This window comes from Trachypithecus francoisi, unplaced genomic scaffold (assembly GCF_009764315.1).
Source record: "Trachypithecus francoisi isolate TF-2019V2 unplaced genomic scaffold, Tfra_2.0 Lachesis_group16, whole genome shotgun sequence".
NCBI lineage: Eukaryota > Metazoa > Chordata > Mammalia > Primates > Cercopithecidae > Trachypithecus > Trachypithecus francoisi.
The window spans coordinates 72,569,856-72,595,205 of record NW_022681461.1 but is presented as its reverse complement, the minus strand read 5'-3'; the positions used below and the strand labels follow the sequence as shown (position 1 = coordinate 72,595,205).

The 25,350-nt window shown below is 47.0% G+C and overlaps 1 protein-coding gene across 3 annotated transcripts; it reads left to right on the top strand.

Moving 5' to 3' along the window:
- The first annotated feature begins 2,500 nt into the window (after positions 1-2,500).
- BSPRY (B-box and SPRY domain containing) lies at positions 2,501-25,246 on the top strand. 3 transcript variants are annotated; one of them, XM_033237752.1, is made up of 6 exons: positions 2,501-2,773; positions 7,568-7,666; positions 14,589-14,819; positions 16,430-16,452; positions 22,246-22,370; positions 23,601-25,246. In XM_033237752.1, the coding sequence occupies exons 1-6, from the start codon at positions 2,567-2,569 to the stop codon at positions 24,125-24,127; spliced, it is 1,212 nt and encodes a 403-aa protein (XP_033093643.1). In that variant the 5' UTR covers positions 2,501-2,566; the 3' UTR covers positions 24,128-25,246. The 3 variants fall into 3 exon arrangements, with proteins under 3 accessions (XP_033093643.1, XP_033093642.1, XP_033093644.1); XM_033237751.1 differs by having other exon boundaries at positions 2,502-2,773; positions 16,427-16,452; XM_033237753.1 differs by lacking the exon at positions 22,246-22,370 and having other exon boundaries at positions 2,502-2,773; positions 16,427-16,452.
- The last annotated feature ends 104 nt before the right edge of the window (positions 25,247-25,350 follow it).

Below are 25,350 nucleotides of genomic sequence, written 5' to 3'. Positions count from 1 at the left end.
GGTCTCAAACTCCTCAAGTGATCTGCCTGCCTCGGCCTTCCAAAGTGCATGAGCCACTGCTCCCAGCCACATAACCTCTTTTCTTTTTAGCCTTCACACAGTCGGACGCGATGGCTCACGCCTGTAATCCCAGCACTTTGGGAGACCGAGGTGGGTGGATCATGAGGTCAGAAGATCGAGACCATCCTGGCTAACATGGTGAAATCCTGTCTCTACTAAAAATACAAAAAAATTAGCCGGGTGTGGTGGCGGGCACCTGTAGTCCCAGATACTTGGGAGGCTGAGGCAGGAGAATGGTGTGAACCCAGGAGGCAGAGCTTGCAGTGAGCCACACAAAAATCACCTCCTGTTTTCTTTGTTTCACCGTAGGGTTTAATAATTCCCCATCCCCAGTCCTTAGAAGGAACAAATGGTAACCACAATCTCTAATTACCGTGGCCTATTTCCCTCCCCACCCCTAGAGGAGGGTAGATGCTGTTATGAGGCCATCACCCTCCCACTGGGATGCACTGGAAACTTCTTTTGATGCCAGGAACGCAGCACCCCTGTCGCCAAAGAACCTCACACAATTTACATTCCGAAACCCGCTACAACTATATTTACAGATCCTCACGCATATAATAAAAACTTTTATTATCCCCCTAGTGTATATCAGACGCCCAAACTGAACGCTTTGCAGACAAGATCTCATTTCATTCTTGAAGGAGCCCTCTAAGGTAGAGAGTATTATTATCACCTCTATTGTAGAGATAAGAAAGCAGACACAGAAGATGTAAGTAACCTGACCAAGATCTCATAGCTGTAAGCTGTGTAGCCGGGATGAAACCAATGACTGTATTTCACTCTGTGTCCTCTCTAGTCATATGGTGTAATATTGTCTATCTGGGGTGACAATGTGTCCCCAGTGGATGACGACACCACTGTGTGCTGCTCTGGGTAGCTCTGGAGCTGTTAGCTGCCCTTACCCCTCAGGGGCTAAAGCAGTAGTGGCTGAGAAGGAAAGGGTTCTATCTCCTTTGTGTAGCCATTGCTTAGAGAAGCTTCAGAGTAGAGGTGCTAGAGCCCCTGTGAGCTATGCAATGTAATGTTTCTCTTTCAGTTTAGCTCCCGCCTGTGTTCAGTTCTGATGCACTCAGAGTACTCTCTGACACCTGAAGGCCTGGGCCTTTCCCCTTTTGAGAGAGTGCCCAGCTTTCTGCCAAGACCCCTAAGAAATAATTTGGGGTTGGTGGCCAGGTGCGGTGGCTCACACCTGTAATCCCAGCACTTTGGGAGCCTGAATGGGGAGGACGGCTTGAGCCCAGGAGTTTGAAATCAGCCTGGGCAATATGGCAAAACCCTGTCTCTACGAAAAATACAAAACTTAGCTGGGCATGGTGGCACGTGCCTGTAGTCCCAGCTACTCAGGAGACTGAGGTGGGAGGATCACTTGAGCTGGGGAGGTCGAGGTTGCAGTGAGCTATGATTGCCCCACTGCACTCCAGCCGGGGTGACACAGTGAGACCCTATCTCAAAAAAAGAGGAAGAAAAAAGAATTTAGAGTTGGAGAGCAGCGTTCTCCTTGTATGTGCAGGCGGAAGAGACTGGATCCCCAGCAGAGGGCTCAATGTGGGCTCAGACTAATATATAAGATCCTAGGGGGGAAAACCCTAAACAGTTGAGGTACATGTTAGCAGTTTTTCTTTCTGGGGTGGGGGGTGGGTGGATTTTTCTTCCACATGCTTATTTTCATATTTTGTTTTCTTCAAAATAAAAACGCATTACTTTTTTTCAATGCTAGTTTAAAAAGAAAACTCAAATATTCATATTCAAAAAATTTGGATGTAAATACTTTGAGAAAATCAGCTTAATACAGATGTTTCTCACTGGGCCTCAATGTTCCATTTAAAAAATTATTAATTATAGTAACCTTAAGTCACACTGCCTAGGTTCCAATCTCATGGCTACCAGTTAGTAACTGTGACCTTTGGCAAGCCACTTCCATAAAAATGGGATCCTAATAGTGCTTTATTCGCACTATTAGTAGACACTTAGCGATGGCAGCTGCTGTGTTCCAGATATTGTTTTACATATTTAGCGCATTTACTCCTCAGTCGTCTGGGAGACAGGTACTCTCACCCCATTTTACAGCTGGGGTTCCCACCCAGTGAACAGCCAAACAGGAACTGAGCTCAGGCAGTTTGTCAGCACAGCCTTGCTTGAAGCTAGGCAGCTAAAGCTGCCTCTCAAAAAGCGCAGTGGTCGGGATTACATAACAGAACGCTTGCAAAGTTCTCAGCGAAAGCCTGGCACTTAATAAGTGCTCAATAAAGTTTCCTACGGTCACACTAATATTTGGAGTTTTATGTTTGTTGTAGAACAAATACGCATACAATCGCGATTTCATTCAACAAAGAATTTAAAGAGACCTGCTGTGCCGCCCTGGGCGGGATGGGAACGCGGGTGGGGTGGGAGGAGGCGCAGCGGCCGGGCGCGCTGGCGCACCGGGAGAGCCGGGGGCGGGGTCAACCAGGCCCCGCCCACAGCCACCTGCGACAGGTGGAGCGCACTGCGCGGGAGCACGGCCATGTCCGCCGAGGGCGCGGAGCCGGGGCCGGGGTCCGGTCCCGTGCCGGGGCCTGAGCCGGGGCCACTCTGCCCCGAACACGGCCAGGCTCTGAGCTGGTTCTGCCGCTCCGAGCGACGGCCCGTGTGCGCCGCCTGCGCGGGGCTGGGCGGTCGCTGCCGGGGGCACCGCATCCGCCGGGCGGAGGAGCGCGCCGAGGAGCTGCGGGTGAGCGGGCGTGGGCGCCGGAAGGCGAGGGCTCTGGAGGGACTGGGCGCGCCTGGCAGGACCCGGCAGGGACTGGGGAGCCTGGGGCTTGGCGGACACGACAGCCGGCCCCGGAGCCCAGGCTCCTCGGTGGCTTTGGCTGTAGGACTAGGCGGTTAAGGGTGTCGCCTCTGAAGTCAGGCTGGTGTGAGTTCGAATCCACTCCCTGTGAGTCACGTAACTGAGCCTCAGTGTCTTCATCTGTAGTTTGGGGACAACAACAATAATACTAGCGCGTATTTATTAGAATTGTGAGGTATAAATAAGATAGTGAGTAAAATGCTTAGCGATAAGGGGATCCAGGCTCCCCAGGCCCCTTCCATTGCTCTGTTGTGGGAGCTGGGGCTGGCATAGGACAATGAAAGTCTTAGCTGCTCCAGTTCTCAGCGCAAGGTGTGCCCCAGCTCCTGCCCCTGTGGAAACTGACACTGATAAAATCCAGCGCGTCCTTATCCCTTAACCCCTGGACTCAAAGCCCTCCTTCTCCTTTCGCCTCTTTACCCTGCTCCTGCCGCCTTCTGGCATCTGGTGCCGTGATCTTTTTCCCTTTCAGGATTGGCCTTGACTGTACTTCAGGCTGGTTTAAGGGTTTCAGCTGGATAAACGGAGGGAGTAGGGAGAATATCAGGAGACTCCCCTTCACCCAGGCTTTCTCCCCACCTCCACTTCCCCCTCGGCTCCAGGATGGCCACCTCCTTGTCATCGCCATTCTCCTGAGCTGCTGAGACTGGAAGAGTTGGAGTCACCTTGGGGCTTCTCTGTGGCCCCTGGGGATTTCCTTGCAATTTGATTAAACAGCTTGTTTCTCCCAACCCCACTCTGGAGTTCAGCCCTGCTGTGAAGCCTGAGGGCTGTCGCTGGGGACTTCACCTACTCAGAGTGACCTGTAATAAACACATCTTATATAGGGTGCTGGGCTTGGGAGGGGTTCAGTTTTTCAGCAACACCCAAAAGTTCCTGGTTGATCCTACCTGTTACCTCTATTAACAATAATGATGACGAAGATAAACCTGGGTAATGCGGTGTAATCAACTTGCATAACAGACAAAAACTGCAAACTCCAAAGTACTTAAATGTCTGTCATCTCATTCTGTCTTGACCACGCCTTTGAAGGGGTCCTACCTACATTTTACAGATGAGGCACCTGAGGCCCAGAACAAGGCAGTAACTCCTCCAAGCTTCCTAATGTTCAGGGGTGGGACCCAGGGAGTCACTGACTAGGCAAGAGGAAACTGCTGCTGTGCTTTGGCGGTTGGAGGGAGGAAGTGATGCTAATGGGGGTGAGAATGTCATGGAAACCCTAAAAGTAGCTATCAGGACTGGATTTGAGTGGTGGAAAGAGTGTAGCCTGGGGCAGGTGGCAGGCCTAGTGCTAGTTTCGGTTGTACTCTACCCCAGGGAGCCTCCTTTGAACCCCTCTGAGGCCCTATGCGTATTTATCTCCTTTGCCTGTAGGGAGGTGGGTCTTACCCTCTCTTCCTCTGTATTAGAGTAGATTTCTGTATTTTGCACATTCCTTCCTCTATCCATCCAGTCAGCAAATAAATCTCACCCTAGGGCAAGATTGTTACCAAAACCAGCACCAGTTCTACTGCTCTCCTACCTCTGGACTCCTGCCCTGTGGTTTTTCAGAAGCCTTCTTAGTGCTCTCAATCCATGGTGCATAGTGATCACAGCTTCCTCCTAGTCAACTCAGTTCTGTAACTTTGTAATTGGACCTGTGAAATGTAAGACTAATTTCTACTACTGAGTGGAAAGATTTACAAGGGCTTCCTGGAAGAGGTAGCTAAGTTGACTTTTGGCAGATGGAACTGAGGCAGAACTATTAGGGGAAACAGTGGAGGGACTGTTGCTTGGACAGGCTGTAGGTATCACCTGGAGAAAAGGAGAGCAAAAGCAGGGCCCTGGCCCATACCTTCTCAGGGAAGTCACAAGTCACTTCTCTTTGGGCCTCAGCTTTCCCATTTCTTTTTCTTTCCTTTTTTTTTTTTTTTTGAGACAGTCTCACTCTGTTGCCCAGGCTGGAGTGTGGAGTGCAGTGGCGCTCTTTCAGCTCACTGCTACCTCTGCTTCCTAGATTCAAGAGATTCTTCCCACCTCAGCCTCCCGAGTAGCTGGGACTACAGGCGTATGCCACTACGCCCAGCTAATTTTTGTATTTTTTGGTAGAGATGGGGTTTTACCATGTTGGCCAGGCTGGTCTCGAACTCCTGATCTCAGGTGATCTGCCCACCTCAGCCTCCCGCAGTGTTGGGATTACAGGTGTGAGCCACCGTTCCTGGCGAGCTTTCCCATTTCTAAAACTCCCCTGAGCTCATGGATGATGCTGATAGCTTTGAGAGCCTTGAACTGCTGAACCTCTTGTGGTCAAGGCAGTGGGTGTTCATTCATTCATTCAACAAACATTTATTCAGGGCCTTCTATGTTCAGAAACTCTTTTTGTGGTACTAGGACATAGAGAAGTCAGACTTATGGTGCTTCTGTTTCAGTGGTGGGGGAGACAGATACCCCAAAAGGTAAACAAACACATAATATATATTCAGAGAGTTATAAGTGCAAGGGAGAAAAATAAAGCAAAGTAAGAGATTGGGTGAGGAAGGAGATGGTCAGTAAAGACCTATCTGAAAAGGTGACATCTGAATGGAGTTGGGGAGTGAGACACACACACACGCGCGCGCACACACGCACACACACACACAGACTGGTGGAAATGGTACAACAGGTGCACAGGCACTGAGGTCATGACAAGTTTGGTGCATTTAAGGAACAGAAAGAAGGCCAGTGGCCAGGCGCAGTGGCTCACGCCTGTAATCCCAGCACTTTAGGAGGCCGAGGCAGGCGGATCACGAGGTCAGGAGATCGAGACCATCCTGGCCAATATGGTGAAACCCCGTCTCTACTAAAAATACAAAAAATTAGCCCGGCATGGTGGCAGGTGCCTGTAGTACCAGCTACTCGGGAGGCTAGGCAAGAGAATGGCGTGAACCCGGGAGGCGGAGCTTGCAGTGAGCCGAGATCGTGCCACTGCACTCTAGACTGGGTGACAGAGCAAGACTCCGTCTAAGAAAAAAAAAAAAAAAAGAAGAAAGGCCAGCGTGGAGAGAGGTAGAAGGTGATGTTGGAGAAATAAGCTGAGTCACATCAGGTAGGGCTAGGTTGGCTAAGCTAAGAAGCCTGATGTCATTGTGAGTGTACTGAAAGCCATTGGAGGGTTTTGCATAGGGGCATGACCTGGTCTGATTTCCTTACAAAAGGTGGCTCTGGCTAGCTGGGGGATTGGGGGTGCAGGGTACCCAGTTAGGAGGTTCTAACAGTGGTTCCTGTGAGAGATCATGGCAGTCTGGATAGAATAACTGGAGTAGAGGTGACCAGAGGAGAGAGAGAGACTTTGGAGATGGGGTTGATAGGACTCACTAATGGAACTGATGTGGGGTTGGAGACAAACTCTGGGTTTTAGGTCTGGATAACAGGTGAATGATTGATGGTGCTGCTTAATGAATGGGGATAACTTGGGGGAGAGCAGTTCTGTACAGAACAGAAGATATGGACAGTCAGGGACCTGTCTGCATGGCAGAGAACCAAGAGTGTGTGCACCAGAAAGTGATTATAATGGGCTGAGCGTGGTGACTTATGCCTGTAACATCCCAGCACTTTGGGGGGCGTGAGCCCAGGAGTTGGAGACCAACCTAGGCAACATGGCAAAAGTCCATCCCTACAAAAAATGCAAAAATTAGCCAGGTGTGGTGGCACATGCCTGTAGTTCTAGCTACTCAGAAAGGACATGGGAGGATCACTTGAGCCTGGAAGGTCAAGGCTGCAGTGAGCCTTGATCATGCCACTGAATTCAGCCTGGGCGACAAGCAAGACTCTATCTCAAAATAAATACGTAAATAAATTTAACAAGAAACAAACGGCCGGGTGCGGTGGCTCACGCTTGTAATCCCAGCACTTTGGTAGGCCAAGGCGGGCAGATCACCTGAGGTCTGGAGTTCGAGACCAGCCTGGCCAACATGGTGAAACCCTGTCTCTACTAAAAATACAGAAAGTAGCTGGGCATGGTGACACACACCTGTAATCCCAGCTACTTGGGAGGCTGAGGCAGGAGAATCGCTTGAACCTGGGAGGTGGAAGTTGCAGCGAGCCGAGATCGCGCCACTGCATTCCAGCTTGGGCAACCAAGTGAGACTCTGTCTCAAAAAATAAATACATACACATACATACATACATAAAATTAAATAAAAATAAAAATAAACACAAGACAAAATGGACTTTAAGGCAAACATACTGCTAAAGATAAAGTCACTTAGAGAGTGTGCAGTTCACTAGCAACATATAATGATTCTAATCTTAAATGTTTCTAAATAATATAGCCCGAGAATGTTCATAAAGGAAAAATTTGTTTTAAAGTTATTATAATGATAGGCTGGGGTTCTGGGATAAAGACGGAAGTCAGGTCACAGAAGGGGATGATGGACAGTGAAAGGTGGTCCCACTAATGTGTTGGTGGCCTCAACTGAGCTGTTGCTGGAACAGGGATCCTAGAATTAGGTAGTGAGAAGGATAGGGCATGGTGGGGAGAGTGTGGATCCTTGAAGTGGAGATTTAGGAGGTGGTGCAGTTTTTGATAATCATGATATCTGGGCTATGACCATGGGAGTGGGTGGCTGAGGTGTGGTAACAGGAGAAAATCACTGGGATGGAGTGAATGGCTCAGGTACATGGACCAAGATGCCATGAGCGTTGTTTGTGTTGCAGAACAAGATTGTGGACCAGTGTGAGAGGCTGCAGTTACAAAGTGCTGCCATCACCAAGTATGTGGCGGACGTCCTGCCAGGGAAGAACCAAAGAGCAGTGGTAATTCCTCTTCTTTCCTCTCTGCTTGGCCCCCTTAGACTTACGGACTTGGGCACGTCTAGGGTCCCTTACCAACCTCACAGACTCATTGTGTTACTAGCAAAGCTTCCAATCCCTCAGAGACTCAATTTTACCATCTGGGCAGGGTGGACTTGTTCCTGTACCATACTTGGTGCAAAGACTCTGCTAGCAAATGACTTTCTTGGGTATCTTGGCAGAGGGGATCAAGAAAGGTCCTATTCACCTACCATCTAGTCATTTTCTGCCCAGCTCCAGAATTATAAAATAACCTAGGACTTTTACATTGAATATTCTCTGTGACAATCTTATGAAGTAGGTAGCAATAACATTCCCATTTACAAATAGGAAAATGGGTCCTTATAGAGGTTAAAGAGGTTAACTGACCTGCCCAAGGCCGCCTCCTGGCAGTGGGTTCCGTGACCTGGATCTTCTGTCTCCCAGGCTAGTGCTCTTGCTACATCCCACTGATGATTCTTTTTTTTTTTTTTTTTCTTTTTGAGACAGAGCTTCATTCTGTCACCCAGGCTGGAGTGCAGTGGCACAATCTTGGCCCACTGTAACCTTTGCCTCCCTGGTTTCAAGCAATTCTCCTGCCTCAGCCTCCCAAAGCTCTAGGATTACAGGTGCCTGCCACCATGCCTGGCTAATATTTTAAATTTTTATTAGAGAAGGGGTTTACCATATTGACCAGGCTGGTCTCAAACTCCTGGACTCAAACCATCCTCCCTCTTTGGCCTTCCAAGTGCAAGGATTACAGGTGTGAGCTGCTGTGCCTGGCCTCCACTGCAGATTTTTTGTTCAGTGGACTCATGACCACTCCTGTGTCATCACTCTTAAGTATGCATATCAGGGGAAGAGCCTATGAATTTCTTTCTGCACATCCCCTCCCTCCTTTCCCTATAGTACATGGAGCAGACTTGGTACCACATTAGTCAGGGTTCTTTTAATTGCATGAAACAGAACCCAGTTGAACAAGCATAAGAAAATGGGGCATTTCCTGACAGGACACTAGGGGTCCTCTTAGGACCTAAAAGGGGCTAGACTAGGCACCAGAAAGCTGCTAGGGGTCCAGGCAGCTATTTGGTGCCCATCTATGCTTCGCTTTGCATGATGGTCTCCATCTCCCTCCTCTGCCCTCTTCCCCTCTTCTTCCTTATCCTTTTTATTTTATTGTCTTAATGCACTGGTTATGACCTTAGTACTGTGTTAAATAGATAAATAGAAGCTAGTGTGGCAAATCCTGGCTTTTTTTTTTTTTTTGAGACGGAGTTTTGTTCTTGTTGCTCAGGCTGGAGTGCAATGGCGTGATCTCGGCTCACTGAAACCTCTGTCTCCTAGGTTCAAGCGATTCTCCTGCTTCAGCCTCCCATGTAGCTGGGATTACAAGCGCCCGCCACCACACCCAGCTAATTTTTTGTATTTTTAGTAGAGATGGAGTTTCACCATGTTGGCCAGGCTGGTCTTGAACTCCTGATCTCAGGTGATCTGCCCGCCTCGGCCTCCCAAAGTGCTAGGATTACAGGCGTGAGCCACTGTGCCTGGCCTGACAAATCCTGACTTTAAGAGGAAAGCTACCAACATGTCACCAGTTATTTATTTAACAAATCTTTATTGAGCACCTACCATGTGCCAGATACTGTTGTTCAATGGGTTAGGCATTCCCCAGTGAACAAAACAGAAATTCCTATTTTCATGAAGCCTACATTCTTGTCACAGAAGAGGGACAGTAACAAATAAAATACATGTTATGTCCAAAGGTGATATGTGCTTTGGGGAAATATAAAACAGAAAGGGGAATAACACGGATTGCAATTACATGTGCTGTGACCAGGAATGACTTCATTAAGAGGGTCGAGGCTGGGCGCAGTGGCTCACGCCTGTAATCCCAGCACTTTGGGAGGCTGAGGTGGGTGGATCACGAGGTCAGGAGTTTGAGACCATCCTGGCTAACAGGTGAAACCCTGTCTCTACTAAAAATAGAAAAACTTAGCAGAGTATGGTGGCGGGCACCTGTAGTCCCAGCTACTCGGGAGGCTGAGGCAGGAGAATGGTGTGAACCCTGGAGGCGGAGCTTGCAGTGAGCCGAAATTGCACCACTATACTCCAGCCTGGGCGACAGAGCGAGACTCTGTCTCAAAATAATAATAATAATAATAATACAAAAAGTTAGCCAGCTGTAGTGGCAGGCACCTGTAGTCCCAGTTACTCGGTAGGCTGAGGTGGTAGAATCGCTTGAACCTGGGAGGCGAAGGTTGCAGTGAGCAGAGATCGCACCACTGTACTCCAGCCTGGGGGACAGAGTGAGACACCATCTCAAAAAAAAAAAGGAAGAAGAAGAAGGATGACATTTGCACAGAAACCTAGGAGATAAGGGAATGGACCACACATCTGGGGAATGACTGTTCTGAAAAGAAGGAATGGCAAATGCACAGGCCCTGAGGCAGGAGTGTACCTGATATGCTGTAGGAGCAGCAAGGAGGCCTGTGAGGTTGGAGTGGAGGAACGCAGTGAGAAGACAGTAGAAGATGAGGCCAGAGAAGCAATGAGCTAGATTGTATCCTCAGTGGCCACATAGGGATTTTTCCTTTTATTTGGATATGATGGGAAGCTGTTGGAAATTTTTGAGCAGAGCATGATAGTATAATTTAAGATTTAAAATAAACACTTTGGCCGGGCTTGGTGGCTCACTTCTGTAATCCCAGCACTTCGGGAGGCCGAGGTGCGCAGATCACAAGGTCAGGAGTTCAAGACCAGCCTGACCAACATAGCGAAGCCCCATCTCTACTAAAAATACAAAAAATTAGCTGGGCGTGGTGGTGGGTGCCTGTATTCTCAGCTACTCGGGAGGCTGAGGCAGGAGAATCACTTGAACCCAGGAGGCGGAGGTTGCAGTGAGCTGAGATTGCGCACTGCACTCCAGCCTGGGCAACAGTGCGAGACTCCGTTTCAAAAAAAAAGAAACACTTCGGCTGCTATGTTAGAAATGATTATAGGCAGCAAGGGTTAAAGCAGGGAGACCAGTTAGGAAGCCATTGTAATAATCCAGGTGGGAAACAAGTGTGATCTGGACCCAAGCAATGGTGGCAAAGCTACTGAGAAGTAGCTGGATTCTGCATATATTTTGAAGAGGCAACAGGATTTGCTGATAGACTAGATGTAGGCTATGAAAGAAAGAGAAGATGTGTCAGGATAATGCTTAAGTTCTTTTATTTGAGCAACTGGCAGGATGGAGCAGCCATGAACTGGGGTGGGGAAGGACTGCATGTGGAGTGATAGTTGGCAGAGGCGGGGAGGGGAGTGGGGGAGATCAGGCGTGTTAAGTTGTTGTGGGCATGAGATACCTATTTGACATCCAAGTGAAGATGCTGAGTGGGTAGCTGCATATATGAGTTGGGAGAGGGCTGGGTTGGAGATAAAAATTGGGGATTTATCAGTGTATAAATAGTATTGAAAGCTGTGGAAAAGGATGACATCACTAAGTGAATGAGTGTAGACATGAAAGAGCAGGGATCCAAAGACTGAGTTCTAGGGCACTTCACCTCCTATTGAGAAGACAGGAGGAACCAGCAAAGGGGACCAAGAAATCAGCTAATGAAATAGAAGTAAATTAAGAGAACAGAGTGTCCCAGCATGGGTTCCAAGGACGTGGAAGAGATCACTGCTCTCAAATGGTGTGTGTTTATTTTACTATCTTCTCACAGGTATAGATTCACGTGATTACTGCCACAATTAAAATACAGAACAGTTCCATCACAAGGACTCCTTGTGCTACCCTTTTATAGCCAATGTACCCTTTCCTCTCCCCTTGTATTATTGTTAATACAAAATTTCTGAATTTGGATTGCTAATCTCAGTAAAACATTTTTAATTTTTGTTTTAGGATTTTTGCATATATGCTCAGGAGTGAGATTAGTCTATGAATTTCATTTCTTGTACAGTCCTTTCAGATTTGGTATAAAGGTTATGTAAGCCTTATTCAATGGATTGGGAAACAGAGCTCTTTTTTCTTAAGGGTTTACTTAAGATAAAGTTGTTCTTAGTTTTGATCAAAGTTGCCACAGGTTTGACTATTAGTCTTTAGAACCAGCTTCTAGTATTTTTGATCTGCTCTTTTGTATCTCTGTCTTAATTTCATTCTTTCTTTCTTTCTTTTTTTAGACAAAGTCTCACTCCGTTGCCCAGGCTGAAATGCAGTGGCGCAGTCATAGCTCACTGCAGCCTTGAACTCCTGGGCTCAGGTGATCCTGCTGCCTTGGCCTCCCAAAGTGCTTGGATTACCAGCATGACCCGGTACTGTGCCTGGCCTGTAGAGTTCTATATGTATGTCTATTAAGCGTATTCATTGGGCTGAGCGTGGTGGCTCATGCCTATTATGCCAGCACTTTGGGAGGCCAAGGCAGGAGGAGCACTTGAACTCAGGAGTTTGAGACTATTTTGGGCAACATAGGAAGACCCTGTCTCTACAAAAAATTAAAAAATTAGCCAGACATGATGGCATGAGCCTATAGTCCCAACTACTTGGGTGGGTGAGGTGAGAGGATCACTTGAGCCTAGGAGTTTGAGGCTGCAGTGAGCTATGATTGCGCCACTGCATTCTAGCCTGGGTTACGGAGCGAGACCCTGTCTCAAAAAATAAAACACTTATTCGTTGGTTCAAATCTGCTCTCTACTTAATAATTTTTTTTTTTTTTGAGACAGTCTCGCCCTGTCACCCAGGCTGGAGTGCAGTGGTGTGATCTCAGCTCGCTGCAGCCTCCACCTGCCAGGTTCAAGCAATTCTCCTGCCTCAGCCTCCTGAGTAACTGGGATTACAGACTCCCACCACTGGCCCAGGTAATTTTTTGTATTTTAGTAGAGGCAGGGTTTCACCATGTTGGCCAGGCTGGTCTCAAACTCCTGACCTCTGGTGATCCACCTGCCTCGGCCTCCCAAAGTGCTGAGATTGCAGATATAAGCCACTGTGTCCAGCCCCAATACACTTTTAAAAGGATGCTTAGGCTATTTTTCCAGCATTTCTCTACCTTATTCTGAGAGGGTTTTTGGTTTGTCTACTCTCTGTCATGTGTTTGGAAAGGGAAGTTTTTTCTTTGCTTTGCTCTCCTTTTCTGGGAATGGCTCAACAAACTTGTTGAGATTGACTAGAGTCTTTTAGACAGGAATCAGAATCTTATTCATCTTGGGTGAGGATCTGTTTTGATCCAGGATCAAACAGTACAACCATGGTTTCAGGGGCTCACCCTGTGGGTAAGGCATTAAGGTGGGATAAACAGGAGAATAATAGTGGGCTGGATATAGTTGCTCATGACTGTAATCCCAGCACTTTGGAAGACTGAGGCAGGAGGATCGCTTGAGCCCAGGAGATCAAAGCTGCAGTGAGCTATGATGGTGCCACTGCATTTCAGCCTGGGCATCAGAGCAAGAGTCTGTCTGTTAAAGAAAAAAAAAAAAAAGATGAAGAAGAGCAATAGTGAATGAATGTTATTGAACACATAATGTGGCAGGCTTTGTTCTACTTTATATATATTAACACATTTAACCCTCACCATAGCCTTATGAGGTAGGTACTATTATTATTCTCATTTTACAGATTAGAAAATAGAGGCATAGGGAAGATAAGGAAGATGTTCCAAGTTCCACAGCTAATGAGCGGAGCAGTTAAGATTTAAATCTAGACACTATCTCTAAAGCTTAATTTCCTGACCACTATGTTATGTTGCCTCAAGAGCACACTATAAACTTGGAGTCTTACCTTCTGAGTTCACTTGCCATTCACTTAGCTACTGTCTCCTCCCTGTAAGGCAAACTGTGGGTCTCAGAGTTTTCTGTGAAATAGGAATGACTGCCCCATGCACTGTACAGAGCAGGTCTTCAGGGACAGGGCATAGGGAAGCTGCTGGCTATCCCTGACTTTCTCACATGAAGGAGGCAGTTCTATTCCCACTTGTCTGGCAAGAGTACAAGTGCACCTGCTTATGCGACAGGTGCCTTTGGGGAGGATTGGTTGCCAGGTGGCATCTGGTGTAAGGGAATGGGATTGGACTGAGAGTCAAGAGAACTGGGTTCCAGTCTCAGCTTTGCTACTGAATTGCCATGTGAGCACTACCAAGAGATCTTTTCCTAAGTGAGAAAAAATTTCCTGGGTGGGCACAGTGGCTCATGCCTATAATCCCAGCACTTTGTGGGGCTGAGTTGGGTGTATTGATTGAGCCTAGGAGTTTGAGACCAGCTTGGGCAACATGGTGAAACGCCATCTCTATTTTTAAAAAAAATTAAAAAAAAGAAAACATTTCCCATTCAGTCAATATTTGAGTACCTACTGCATGCCAGGCACTGTGCTAAGAATTACAAGAAGACACCTATTAACTTAATTGTCTGAGAATTGATTTCAGGCCTCTTCTGTGGCAGATAAAAATTCTACCACATAACCAGTTGAAATGGACAGCTTTAGGAAGCCATCAGTTTTTTCCCTCAAAATGGTGAAATCTCAACTGTACCACTGCTGGTATGGATCCTGCTGATGCGGATGACTTTTTAGGCCCTCTGCTCTGCAATTCTGTGATTATCTGACCTTGATCCTTTGACCTTGTATTCCCAACTGTGATTAAGTAGAGTATTCTAGTTGGGCTCTAAGTCCTGTCCAGGTCTTCCATTATGTGATCATGGCTCCCTGAGATATGGCCTATGTGTCTGTATCTCAAATTTCTTTACCCTAAACCATATTTGGGAAGTCTTAGGGCAGAGATGTCAAAGTAAAAGGCTTACATGCTATTATTTCCATTACTAAGCCCGTGGCAGACATTGCTAATCAATCTCAACACTCCTTTCCACTGAGCCTAAACCCTTTTATTCCTGACCGGGGCTTTGCACAGACCACCCAGCTCCTCATTTTATCCCTCATCAGAGCATGGCCAGTGCAGCGAGGGAACTGGTTATCCAGCGGTTGAGTCTGGTGAGGAGTCTTTGCGAGAGCGAGGAGCAGCGGTTACTGGAACAGGTGCATGGCGAAGAGGAGCGGGCCCACCAGAGCATCCTGACACAGCGGGTGCACTGGGCTGAGGCACTGCAGAAGCTTGACACCATCCGCACCAGCCTGGTGGGCATGCTTACCCACCTGGATGACCTGCAGCTGATTGTAAGTCAGGCAAGGGTGAGGGCATGACCAGTTGGCCAGGCTCCCCGAAAGTCTGAAAATATGGAGAATGTTTGTCAGTATGAGGAGGGTGGAGATGAGAATTTGGAGCAGGGATGAGTGACAAAGATTCTTTGCTTGGCCAAACTTTAGTCAGGCTTCTGAGCCTTCTCCCAGGCCCATCTGTGTACTTCATTATAAAATCCAGTTTTTACAAAAGAACCCTGCTAAGTCGATGTAGCCAGAAACCCCCATCTTTGATATCTGATCATCGTTGATATCTGATGAGGTTCCTCATCCACCACCATCCCCCAGGTGATGTCTGATCACTGTGTTCCGTCTGCAGCAAGAATCCTGTTAGGTAGGCTTAGCCATAATCCCCCTTACCCCTAATGTTTCCTCTTAGTAACTTTCCATCCACTAATCCCCGACCCTGGTCCTTAGCTATAAATTCCTACCTGCCCACTCTGTGTTCAGAGTTGAACCCAGTCTCTCTCCCATTGCAAGACCCCATTGCAGTGAAGTCTTGAATAAAGTCTGCCTTACTGTGCTCTAACAGGTATCATTAAATAATTTCTTCTCTAACATGAGGCAAGGGAATAAAACTAGGTTTCTTTGGCACTGATAATAGTTTTCTTTTGATAGTGAGTCAATGTGTACTGAGTGCCTATTATATGTGAAGCGCTGTGCTATGGGGCAGAGTAACCAGATGCAGCTGTCAGCTGCTCCCAGCCTTACAAAGGAGACAAATACACTAACTGACGATTAGGATATGGAAGGATATGTGCTGCAGTAGAGGAACTCACCCATGCTAGGGACTGACAATCCAGGCTAGGGGAAAGAGGGGTCAGGGAAGGTTTCCGGATGAAGAGACTTAGAAGCTGATGCCTGAAAGATAAGACGACTAGCTGTGTCAAGTGAGGAGGTGGAAAGAGTTCAGGAGCATGTAGAGAGAACACCGTGCTCCAGGGAGCTGATGAGGTCTTCGATATGAAAACACAGAGCTCATCCTTAATCCTACCACCCAGAAATCACCATGATTCATATTTGGTACATAGCCTTTCAAAGCATTTTATATAGATAGGCAGCTGCCTGCAGTTTTGAGGGGAGAAGGTGGCATCTGAGTCACAAGCAGAGGAAGGAGAATGTGGAACACCTGAGCTGTCCCACTGCCTCTGCAAGTAGGGCAGTTTCCATGACTGCCCGCAACTGTGCATTCATTTAGTCACAGCGTCCATGGACACAGCATGCTCCTTCACAGACACTGGGACAGTCACAATAGAAGACTCAGAAAGAGTCGCAGCCATCCAGAAGCTGGCAGTCTTCATGGGGATGCTGTCAGGTAAACAGGCGATGGTCCTGAGTGGAGTTGAGGGGAATCCAGGATGCCCTGGGACATGGGGTAGAGTGATTCATTGTGAGCATGTGTTACGGGTGCGTGTGTGTGTGTGTGTGTAGAACAGCCTAGAAAACTTTATGCTGGTCTTAAAGAGTAGAAGTTTTTATTCTAGAGTCCACATGGAGCCCTTTCTGGTGGTTAAATCTGTCCTAGCATTGACTCCCTGCTGGGTATCTGGTGCCAAGCTTGACTTTGTTTTCTTTTCTCACAGCAGAAGGAGCAAGAGATTTTCGAGAGGTGAGTATAGACCCCGTGATTTGACTGGGTAGTCTTGGAGACCCTTAGGCCTCTTCACACCCCACTGCCTTCAGGCCCTGCTGCTCTTGGGAGAATGCACAGGGTATGCAGCTGAGTGGCTTTCCTGGAGCCCAGCTCTGTGGACAGGGAATCTATCTGCCCTTGGCTTACAGAACTACTTTAATACACATGGAAAGGCAGTGGAATACTTAGTAATCCAAGGCTTGCCACTGCTTTCTTAAACTTCCTCTGTAAAAAGAGAGTTTTTACCTGTTGGAGGGTTTTACCACCTCCATCTGCAGATGAAAATGTTGAGACTCTAAAAGGGGAAGCGACCTCCCTAAGCCTGGAACCAGGGGGTTGGACCCGTCTAACACCTGCCCAGTACTGTCACCTCTGCCTCATTCCTCCTTTCCCTGATGGAGGAATCTTTGAAACTTAAGTCTGCATTACCGCTCAAACTTTGCATTTTAGCTCTTCAATAATAAAAGAATTTCACCAGGTCCTGCCTGAGTTCTAAAAGAGCTGAGGGCCTAAGGAAGTGGTCAAGAGGACATAATTTGCCAGGCAGAGTAATTCACAAACCTTCTGTGTGAAATTTCAGAGCTATACTTAGGGAACACAGTCCATTCTTCTTATTTATTTACTTATTTTTCTGTATTTCAACGGGTATAAATTATTTATTTTCATATTTAAGTTTCAATAGCAATACATGTGCATGAGAGAAAAAATTCTACCAATATAAAGCCATTTAAAATGAAAAATGAATCTTTCTGGGCATGGTGTCTTACACCTATAATTCTAGCACTTTGGGAGGCTGAGGCAGGAGGATAGCTTGAAGCTAGGAGTTTGAGACCAGCCTGGGCAATACAGTAAGACCTGATCTCTACAAAAAAATAAAAAATTAGCCATGCATCGTGCTGAGAACCTATAGTCCCAGCTTCTCAGAAGGCTGAGACAGGATGATCACTTGAACCTGGGTGGTTGAGGCTACAGTGAGCTGTGCTCACACCACTGCACTCAGTCTGGGCAACAGTGTAAGACCCTGTCTCAAAGAAAAAGGAAAAATGAGTCTCCATCACTCTTTCCCAGTCCCATTGTCTGACAGCGATGGGTTTGAATAGATGTGCGTTTGTGGACTTATATATAGTCATAGGAGGGTACGTGGGGGTTTTTTGGTTGTTGTCTTAAAAAATGTTTTAGGCCTGGTGGCTCATGCCTATAATCCGTTCACTTTGGGAGGCCAAGGAAGGTGGGTCACTTGAGGTCGGGAATTCAAAACCAGCTGGGCCAAGATGGTGAAATCCCGTCTCTACTAAAAACACAAAAATTAGTCAGGTGTGGTGGTGTGCGCCTGTAGTCTCAGCTACTCAGGAGGCTGAGGCAGGAGAATCACTTGAACCCACGTGGAGGTTGCAGTGAGCTGAGATGCGCTACTGCACTCCAGCCTGGGCGACAGAGTGAGACTCCACCTCAAAAAAAAAAAAAAAAAAAAGAAAGCTGGGTGTGATGACTCACGCCTGTAATCCCATCACTTACGGAGGCCTAGACAGGTAGATCACTACTTGAGGTCAGGAGTTCACAACCAGCCTGGCCAATATGGTGAGACCCCTTCTCTATTAAAAATACAAAAATTAGCTGGGTGCAGTGGCACACGCATGTCATCCCAGTTATTGGGAAAGCTGAGGCAGGAGGATCGCTTGAGTCCAGGAGGCAGAGGTTATAGTGAGCTGAGAGCCTGTCACTGCACTCCAGCCTGGGTGATGGGACTGAAACCCTATCTCAAAAAAAAAACCAAAAAAATTAAAACACAGATACGATCATGTTATACCTGTTGCTGTGAAACTTGTTAGGCTATCTGGGACATCTTTCCACGTCAGTACATTTAGATTCACGTCCCTTTTTTGAAAGTTTGTGAAGTATTGTACAGTGTAGATGGATCATATTTATTTTACTGTCTCCTAATGCATGCTTGGCTTGTTCTCGCCTCTCCCCTTGTACAATCTTTTCACACTTCTGCCCATCTTCTCTATCTCCTTTATCTTCATCATCTTCCTTTAATACAGTCTATCCTTAATATCAAGCTGATCTGAGTTTTTAAAATTGATCTTTAATTTTTTATTCAAATGATTTCAAACTTAGAAAAAAGTTGCAAAGGTAGTATAATGAGCTTCACCTAAAAAAGATCAATTGTTGATATTTTGCCACATTCATTGTCGCGCGTTCTCTCTGTCTTCCTATTTATCTATCTAGTATATATGTTAGAAACTTATTTTTTTATGGTCTGTTTGAGGGTGAATTCCAGAAAACATGAACTTTTCTTTCGAAATACTTAAGCATGTTTCTCCTAGAAACAAAGACATTCCCTTACATAACCCTGGTGTAAATTGAGGACATTTAACATTGATATAATACTATAATCTCATACACAGTCCATAGCCGACTGTTTCCATTTGTGCAAATGTTCTTAACAGTGTTTTATTTTGTTTTCCTAATTCAGCTGGTCTTTTTAAGTCTAGAATAATTCCTTAGCTTTTTTTTTTTTTTTTTTTTTTTTTTACATTTCTAAAGAGTCAAGGTCAAGGCCAGTTTACAGGATCTCCATCAGTTGGGGTTATACATTTTTAGCAGGAATACCTCATAAGTGATGTGTCTTCAGTTCATCATATCTGGGGGCACATGATGTCCCTTTGTCCGTTATCAAGGATGTCCATTTTGAGCACTTGGATAAGGTGATGTCTACTAGGTTTCCTCATTATAAAGTTACACTTTTCCTTTTATAATTACTAAGCAGTCTGTGAGGAGACACTTTGTGCATATATATCCTGTGGCCCTTCAGACTTTCTCCCAATAGTTTAGCAACCATTGGTCACTCCTGCCTGAATTATTCCTTTATTTGCTTGTTTGTTCTCTTATTCAATATTAATACAGACTCATGGATTCTTATTTTATTCAATTATAATCTGTCACTGTAATTACTAATTTTGACATTCAGACTGTTCCAGATTTGGCCAGTAGAAGCCCCTTCAGACTGGACTCTGTGTCCTTTTGAAAAGTTCCCATCATTCTTTGAGCACTTTCTTGCTCTCTGGCACAAGAAGCACAAGAAGAAAACCCCAGCTCAACTTGTACTTTTCCTGCCCCTGAATCAGCTACTTCTCCAGGGGACCTGGTTGTTTTTAGTGGAGAATGATATTTAGAAACCAAGATCTGAGCATTAAGGGTACTCAGTGACCTCACTTCCAGGCCTCACTCAGTGTATAGCAGATGGAACTAGGAAGAGAGAGAGAGTGAGTGTGCGTGTGTGTGTGTAGCTGTTTGATGCATGAGTTTGTATCACAGCTTCATTTTTTTTTTTTTTTTTTTTTTGAAACTGAGTCTTGCTCTATTGTTCAGTGGCACAATTTTGCCTCACTGCAACCTCCACCTCCTGGGTCCAAGCGATTCTCCTGCCTCAGCCTGCCAAGTAGCTGGGATTACAAGCATGTGTCACCACACCCAGCTAATTTTTGTAATTTCAGCGAAGACAAGGTTTCACCATATTAGCCAGGCTGGTCTCAAACTCCTGACCTCAAGTGATCCTCCCGCCTCAGTCTCCCAAAGTGCTGGGATTACAGGCATAAGCCACCATGCCCAGCCCATATCACAACTTCTAATTCCAATGTAACACCTCAAGGTTTTTCCTTTGCCCTCTCCCTTTCTACATTTGTACCTTTTATTATTTTACAGTGAGGACTGCAGCCCCCAACAACAATATTTGCTCAATCCTACAATACATACAAAGTTGTCTGGGCATTGCAAAGCCCATACTACTATTGACAGGCCTATCCATAAAGTTCCAGATTTGTTTGTATGTTCTTTATGCCCCCAGGCTCAGGGAATATACTCTCAAAGTACTGTGTTCAGAAGTTGTCAAGCCCCATCTAGCTGGAAACTCACTTATCTGAGAAGTGCCTTGTTGGCTCTGGTGTTTCCACGCTCGTGGCTGGGCTCAACTCTGACCGGACACTGCAGCAGATCCTGCTGCACCGTCTGGGTGTTCTGATCCTGGCCGGGGCATGCTGTGTTCAGGCCCTGTTTCATTTCCACCCCTTTGAGGCCATGAGTTTTGTCTTCTGTACCATAGGGCATCTAGCCCAGGTGGTTTGCTGTAGACTTTACTCTCTATGTTCAGCTTCAGATTTGCCCTGGGATGACAGCTTAGCACCGCTGACATCAGCTTCTCTTTCTTACCCACCTGTTGGCTGGAGCTCCTGCGTTCTGAGAAGATGGCAATAGACCCTCTGTTGTCCTGACCACAAAGAGCCTTTGTTACTAAGCTTGCTCCCAGCATTTCTAAGGCTCTATTCACCTCATGCCTCCCAAGACAGAACAGTCAGTGACAGTCTTGCAAAGAGCCATCAGGGTATATGCCCCACCCCTGTTTCCTCACTCCATTTATAGGCAAAGCCATGAGATATGGGGAGAGAGTGTGTGTATTCCGAACCACTGCCTGATCTCAAAGCCATCTTCAGGATTAGAGGCAGTAGGAAAGGTCTTTCTCAGCACCTGGGTCAAAAGGCTGCAGAGCTCCATGGTAAACTCCTACTTTGCCCTATATTCCTTTGAGATTTCACTCCAGGTCAAGGAAAAAAATATGTTGAATGCTGTCTGGGCTTCATCCCAGCTTTGTTCTATTTTTGCATGCAGGAAGGACTTGAATACAGCTCCCCTTTTTAGCTCTGAATCCGTTCTGTCCTGTCAAATCAGATAACCACTGTCTCCCAGGTTATAGCAAAGGAAGTGTGAGAAAACAGCAAGCCCAGGGCCTCGCTGCTGATACGTGGCAGTTTTCAACCCCTAGGCATCATATTGTCCCAAATTACCTCTCCAGCAAAACCCAGGCCCCATTGTGAGCTGAGGAGAGAGTTATTAAGAGCACAGTGCCATGATTCATTTGTGGCTGGGGTGATAACTGATGGCGCTTTCCTTTGTGGACCCCTCAGGTGTTTGCATTTTTAAAGTAGAGGAGTGGCTGTACCTTTTGACAAAACCCAGGGAAACATGACTGCCCCAACAGGTCTGAGAGGGAGGTGAGATATTTTCTAGGCAAGGGCAAGATGTTGGAGTAGAAAGACTATCGTGCAGGGGTTCCAGAGGCCCAGGTCTTAGCCCCAGCTCTGCCATTAACTTACTGAGGGACTCTGGCAAATTGCTTCCTCTGCAGAGCACACCACCTTCAATTTCTAATACTAGCACCAAGAATACATTTCCCTGTAAACTGTCCACCAGCTTTGCTAAAATTAAGGTTTCTTGGGGGGAACAGGGGAAATGGCCACCTTCCCTTTGGGCCCAAGCCCTTGTTTGGGGCCTGGATGCCATTCTTTTTTTTTTTTTTTTGAGACAGGGTATCACTCTGTCACCAAGGCTGGAGTGCAGTGGCATGATCTCGGCTCACTGCAGCCTCGAACTCCTGGGCTCAAGCAATTCTCCCAACTCAGCCTCCCAAGTAGCTGGGACTACAGGTGCATGCCTCACCATGCCCAGCTAATTTTTAAATGTTTTGTAGAGATGGAGTCTTATTATGTTGCCCATGCGGGTCTCAAACTCCTGGGCTCAAGCAGTCCTCTCCCACCTCCGGCCTCCCAAAGTGCTAGGGTCACAGGGGTGAGCCACTGCACCTGGCCCTAGCTGCCAATCTTGGTGTCACCTGGATAGGAGGATTTTCCTTCTGTTCTTCTCTTCATCCCATATTGATCCAGATATATTTCCAGAACCATCCTGAATCTCTGTCTCTGTTTTTCCCCATATAAGGACTGAAGAAGCAGAGGGCATTTTGGATCCCCAGGAGTCGGAAATGTTGAACTTTAATGAGAAGTGCACACGGAGCCCACTACTGACCCAACTCTGGGCAACGGCGGTTCTTGGGTCCCTCTCAGGTTAGCAGCAGTAGAGCCCAGGACCATTAGGACAACTGGGCTTCTGTCTGTCTGTCTGGGGTTCACTCCTGGTTCACAATGGGGACCCGTGCTTCTGAAATGGTAGCTTAAACAAGTCATCCTGGATGCAGGCTGGTCAGTAGGGTCAAGGTTCCAGACAGGCCTGGGGCAGCTGGGCCAAGTCCTGCCCATTTCCAGACTAACATGTTCTGTGGTTGGGTCAAAGATAAATCTCATTCCTACAAGTCATGTCTTCCTTATATCCTGACCTACTAGGGCAGCTCAGTATTATTTATTGGAAACCTGGGGTTTCTCTTTAAGAAGATATAATTGATGGCCAACTGAAGAACATCTGGACCAAGAATCAAGCTGCCTGATTTGCCTCACTTACTCACTTTACACACACTGACTCAGACCAACTGTGGGCCTCACCCTGTGCTGCATGCTGGGGCCACAGAGGTAAACTGACATGGTCCTCTGCCTCCAGGAATTCCAACTTAGCACAGGGGTTCTCCAGAGCAGGCCTCCTCCAAGTTAGATGGAAGCTTCCATTCTCCCAATGATAGTCTTTGCACAATTCTTGGAATAGTTAGGTTAATAGACTGATCTTTTTTTTTCAGTTTTAATCCTCCCTCCTCATACTATCCCTACAATTTTGGTACAAGCTGTAGCTTGTCTACTCTAGGTTCTGGTATCAAGTGATGCCTGATTTACCAGCAGTTTAGATATTTGCTAGAAATCGCTTATCTCATGCTTCCTAGCTCCCAGAGGCTGTGTTTCTAGGACAAGTCCAATCTGGAGGTCACAGATATGACCAAGTAGAAAGGAGTATAATCAGTGCTAGGTATAGGAACAAAATGCTTTGTCTTCATTTTGCCCCTGCCACCAATTCAGTGTGTAAACTTGGGCAACTCCCTTTTTCCTCTCTGGGCCTTATTTCTATCAGAGTTTACAGATGAGGGTCTTGACTGATAGTAACTATCATTATAAAGGCTACAGTTTACAGAGCACTTACATGCTGGGTACTTTACATGTATGATTCTGTTTAATTCTTGTGATCACCCAGTGAGAAGTCCTATTTTGACCCCCATTTTACAGATGAGGCTCAGAGAAAGTAAATGGCTTATATGAGGTCACCATGCTAATGAGTGGCGAGGAACTTTTGCTACCTGGCAGGACCAGGTTAGGGCAGGGTGGGCTCTCGGCAACTCTGAGCATTCTTTCTGGCAGGCACAGAGGACATACGGATCGATGAGAGGACAGTCAGCCCCTTCCTGCAATTGTCAGATGATCGAAAGACCCTGACCTTCAGCACCAAGAAGTCAAAGGCCTGTGCAGATGGCCCGGAGCGCTTCGACCACTGGCCCAATGCCCTGGCTGCCACCTCCTTCCAGAATGGGCTCCATGCCTGGATGGTGAATGTCCAGAACAGTTGTGCCTATAAGGTGGGCGTGGCGTCAGGTCACCTGCCCCGCAAGGGTTCTGGCAGTGACTGCCGTCTGGGCCACAATGCCTTCTCCTGGGTCTTCTCTCGCTATGATCAGGAGTTTCGTTTCTCACACAATGGGCAGCATGAGCCCCTGGGGCTGTTGCGGGGCCCAGCCCAGCTGGGTGTACTGCTGGACTTGCAGGCTCAGGAGCTGCTCTTCTATGAGCCAGCCTCCGGCACAGTGCTCTATACCCATCATGGGTCCTTCCCAGGGCCCCTCTTCCCAGTCTTTGCTGTGGCCGATCAGACCATTTCCATTGTCCGCTGACCTCTGGCCACAGGAAGCCAGGTCCACCTCCCACCACCCTTTCAGGCCATGTTTCTACTCAGTGTCCTTTTCCCAAATGATGTGTGTGGTGTTTCTAAGGGAAACAAGGCCCACGACTAGTGGGCAGCTTTAGGAGGGATGAGAATCTCTTTCAGATCTAGGCACAACCTGTAAATCACAGGTGTCCAAACTTTTGGCTTCCCTGGGCCACATTCGAAGAATTTTCTTGGGCCACATAAAATACACTAACGATAGCTGATGAGCTAAAAAAAAAAAAAAAAAGTCTGTTTATACATTTTCGTGATATCTGCCACCACAGATAAGCAAAAAAGTCCTTGCATTCAAAGGGTTGGAGATTGCTGCTCTGAATGCTGGCTATCTGTGGGAAACCCACTATTCCCTGGGCCTTAGTCTCCCAAATCCACCATGCATCTGCCCGTCTGAGGGTGTCTTCACTTTGTCTCTGGCATCCAGCATGGTGCCTGGTGCATAGTGAGTATGCAATAAATATTTGGCAGGTGAGTGGATGGATAGATGGATAGGTGAATGTAGGTGGACAGGTGACTTGGGTGGATGTGGTGGTCTCTGGAGAAGCACTGCCATTCAGCCTCCTGCTCCAGCTTTGCACATGCAGAAGTGCTTCTCTTCACAGGCAGAGGAGCCTGTGGCTAAAGTTTCCGCATCCCATTAATTCAGTGCTTCTTTTTCATGACATGGCACATAGAGAAAATACTTTTCCTAGCACACAAGAGCAACCTGAAAGGCTGCTCCTGGCCAGCGGACTCTGTCCTAGGGGACCGTGTCCTCCCCCATGTCCTGCCTAGGCCCTCAGAGGACCAGGGGATCGTGTCTCCAGGTAACCTGACTGCAGCCCCATCATCAGCATCTGTCTCACACCTGTCGACTGAGCTCTAGCCTGTGCTCACCGGTAATAGCAGGGACGGCCTTTTCCCTTAGAGAAGCTGAGAAGTTTCCCTACTTGATGGCCCCCTCTAACATAAACTGCACACTTGGGGTGATGGCTTAAAGCCAGAAAGAGCTGAGGGAGCAAGAGGGCCAACGTCAGGGCATGTGGGCATTAGTAAAGGTCTTGAAAGCATTAAAGATTTATTCCATGTTCTTTGTTGCTAATCGCGTGTATACTGTACGCTGGCCTGTTTTCATACCCTTATTGCATTCTTGGAAATAAGTGGGCGGCAGCTCACTGTAGCAGAGAGAGCCTG

What these genes read in the sequence shown, in the direction of transcription:
- BSPRY (XM_033237751.1), top strand. Translation starts at nt 2,567, where the DNA reads ATGTCCGCCGAGGGCGCGGAGCCGGGGCCGGGGTCCGGTCCCGTGCCG. An exon ending in GGAAGAACCAAAGAGCAGTG is followed by an intron (nt 7,667 to 14,588) that starts GTAATTCCTCTT and finishes ATCCCTCATCAG; the next exon opens with AGCATGGCCAGTGCAGCGAG. An exon ending in GAGCAAGAGATTTTCGAGAG is followed by an intron (nt 16,453 to 22,245) that starts GTGAGTATAGAC and finishes TCCCCATATAAG; the next exon opens with GACTGAAGAAGCAGAGGGCA.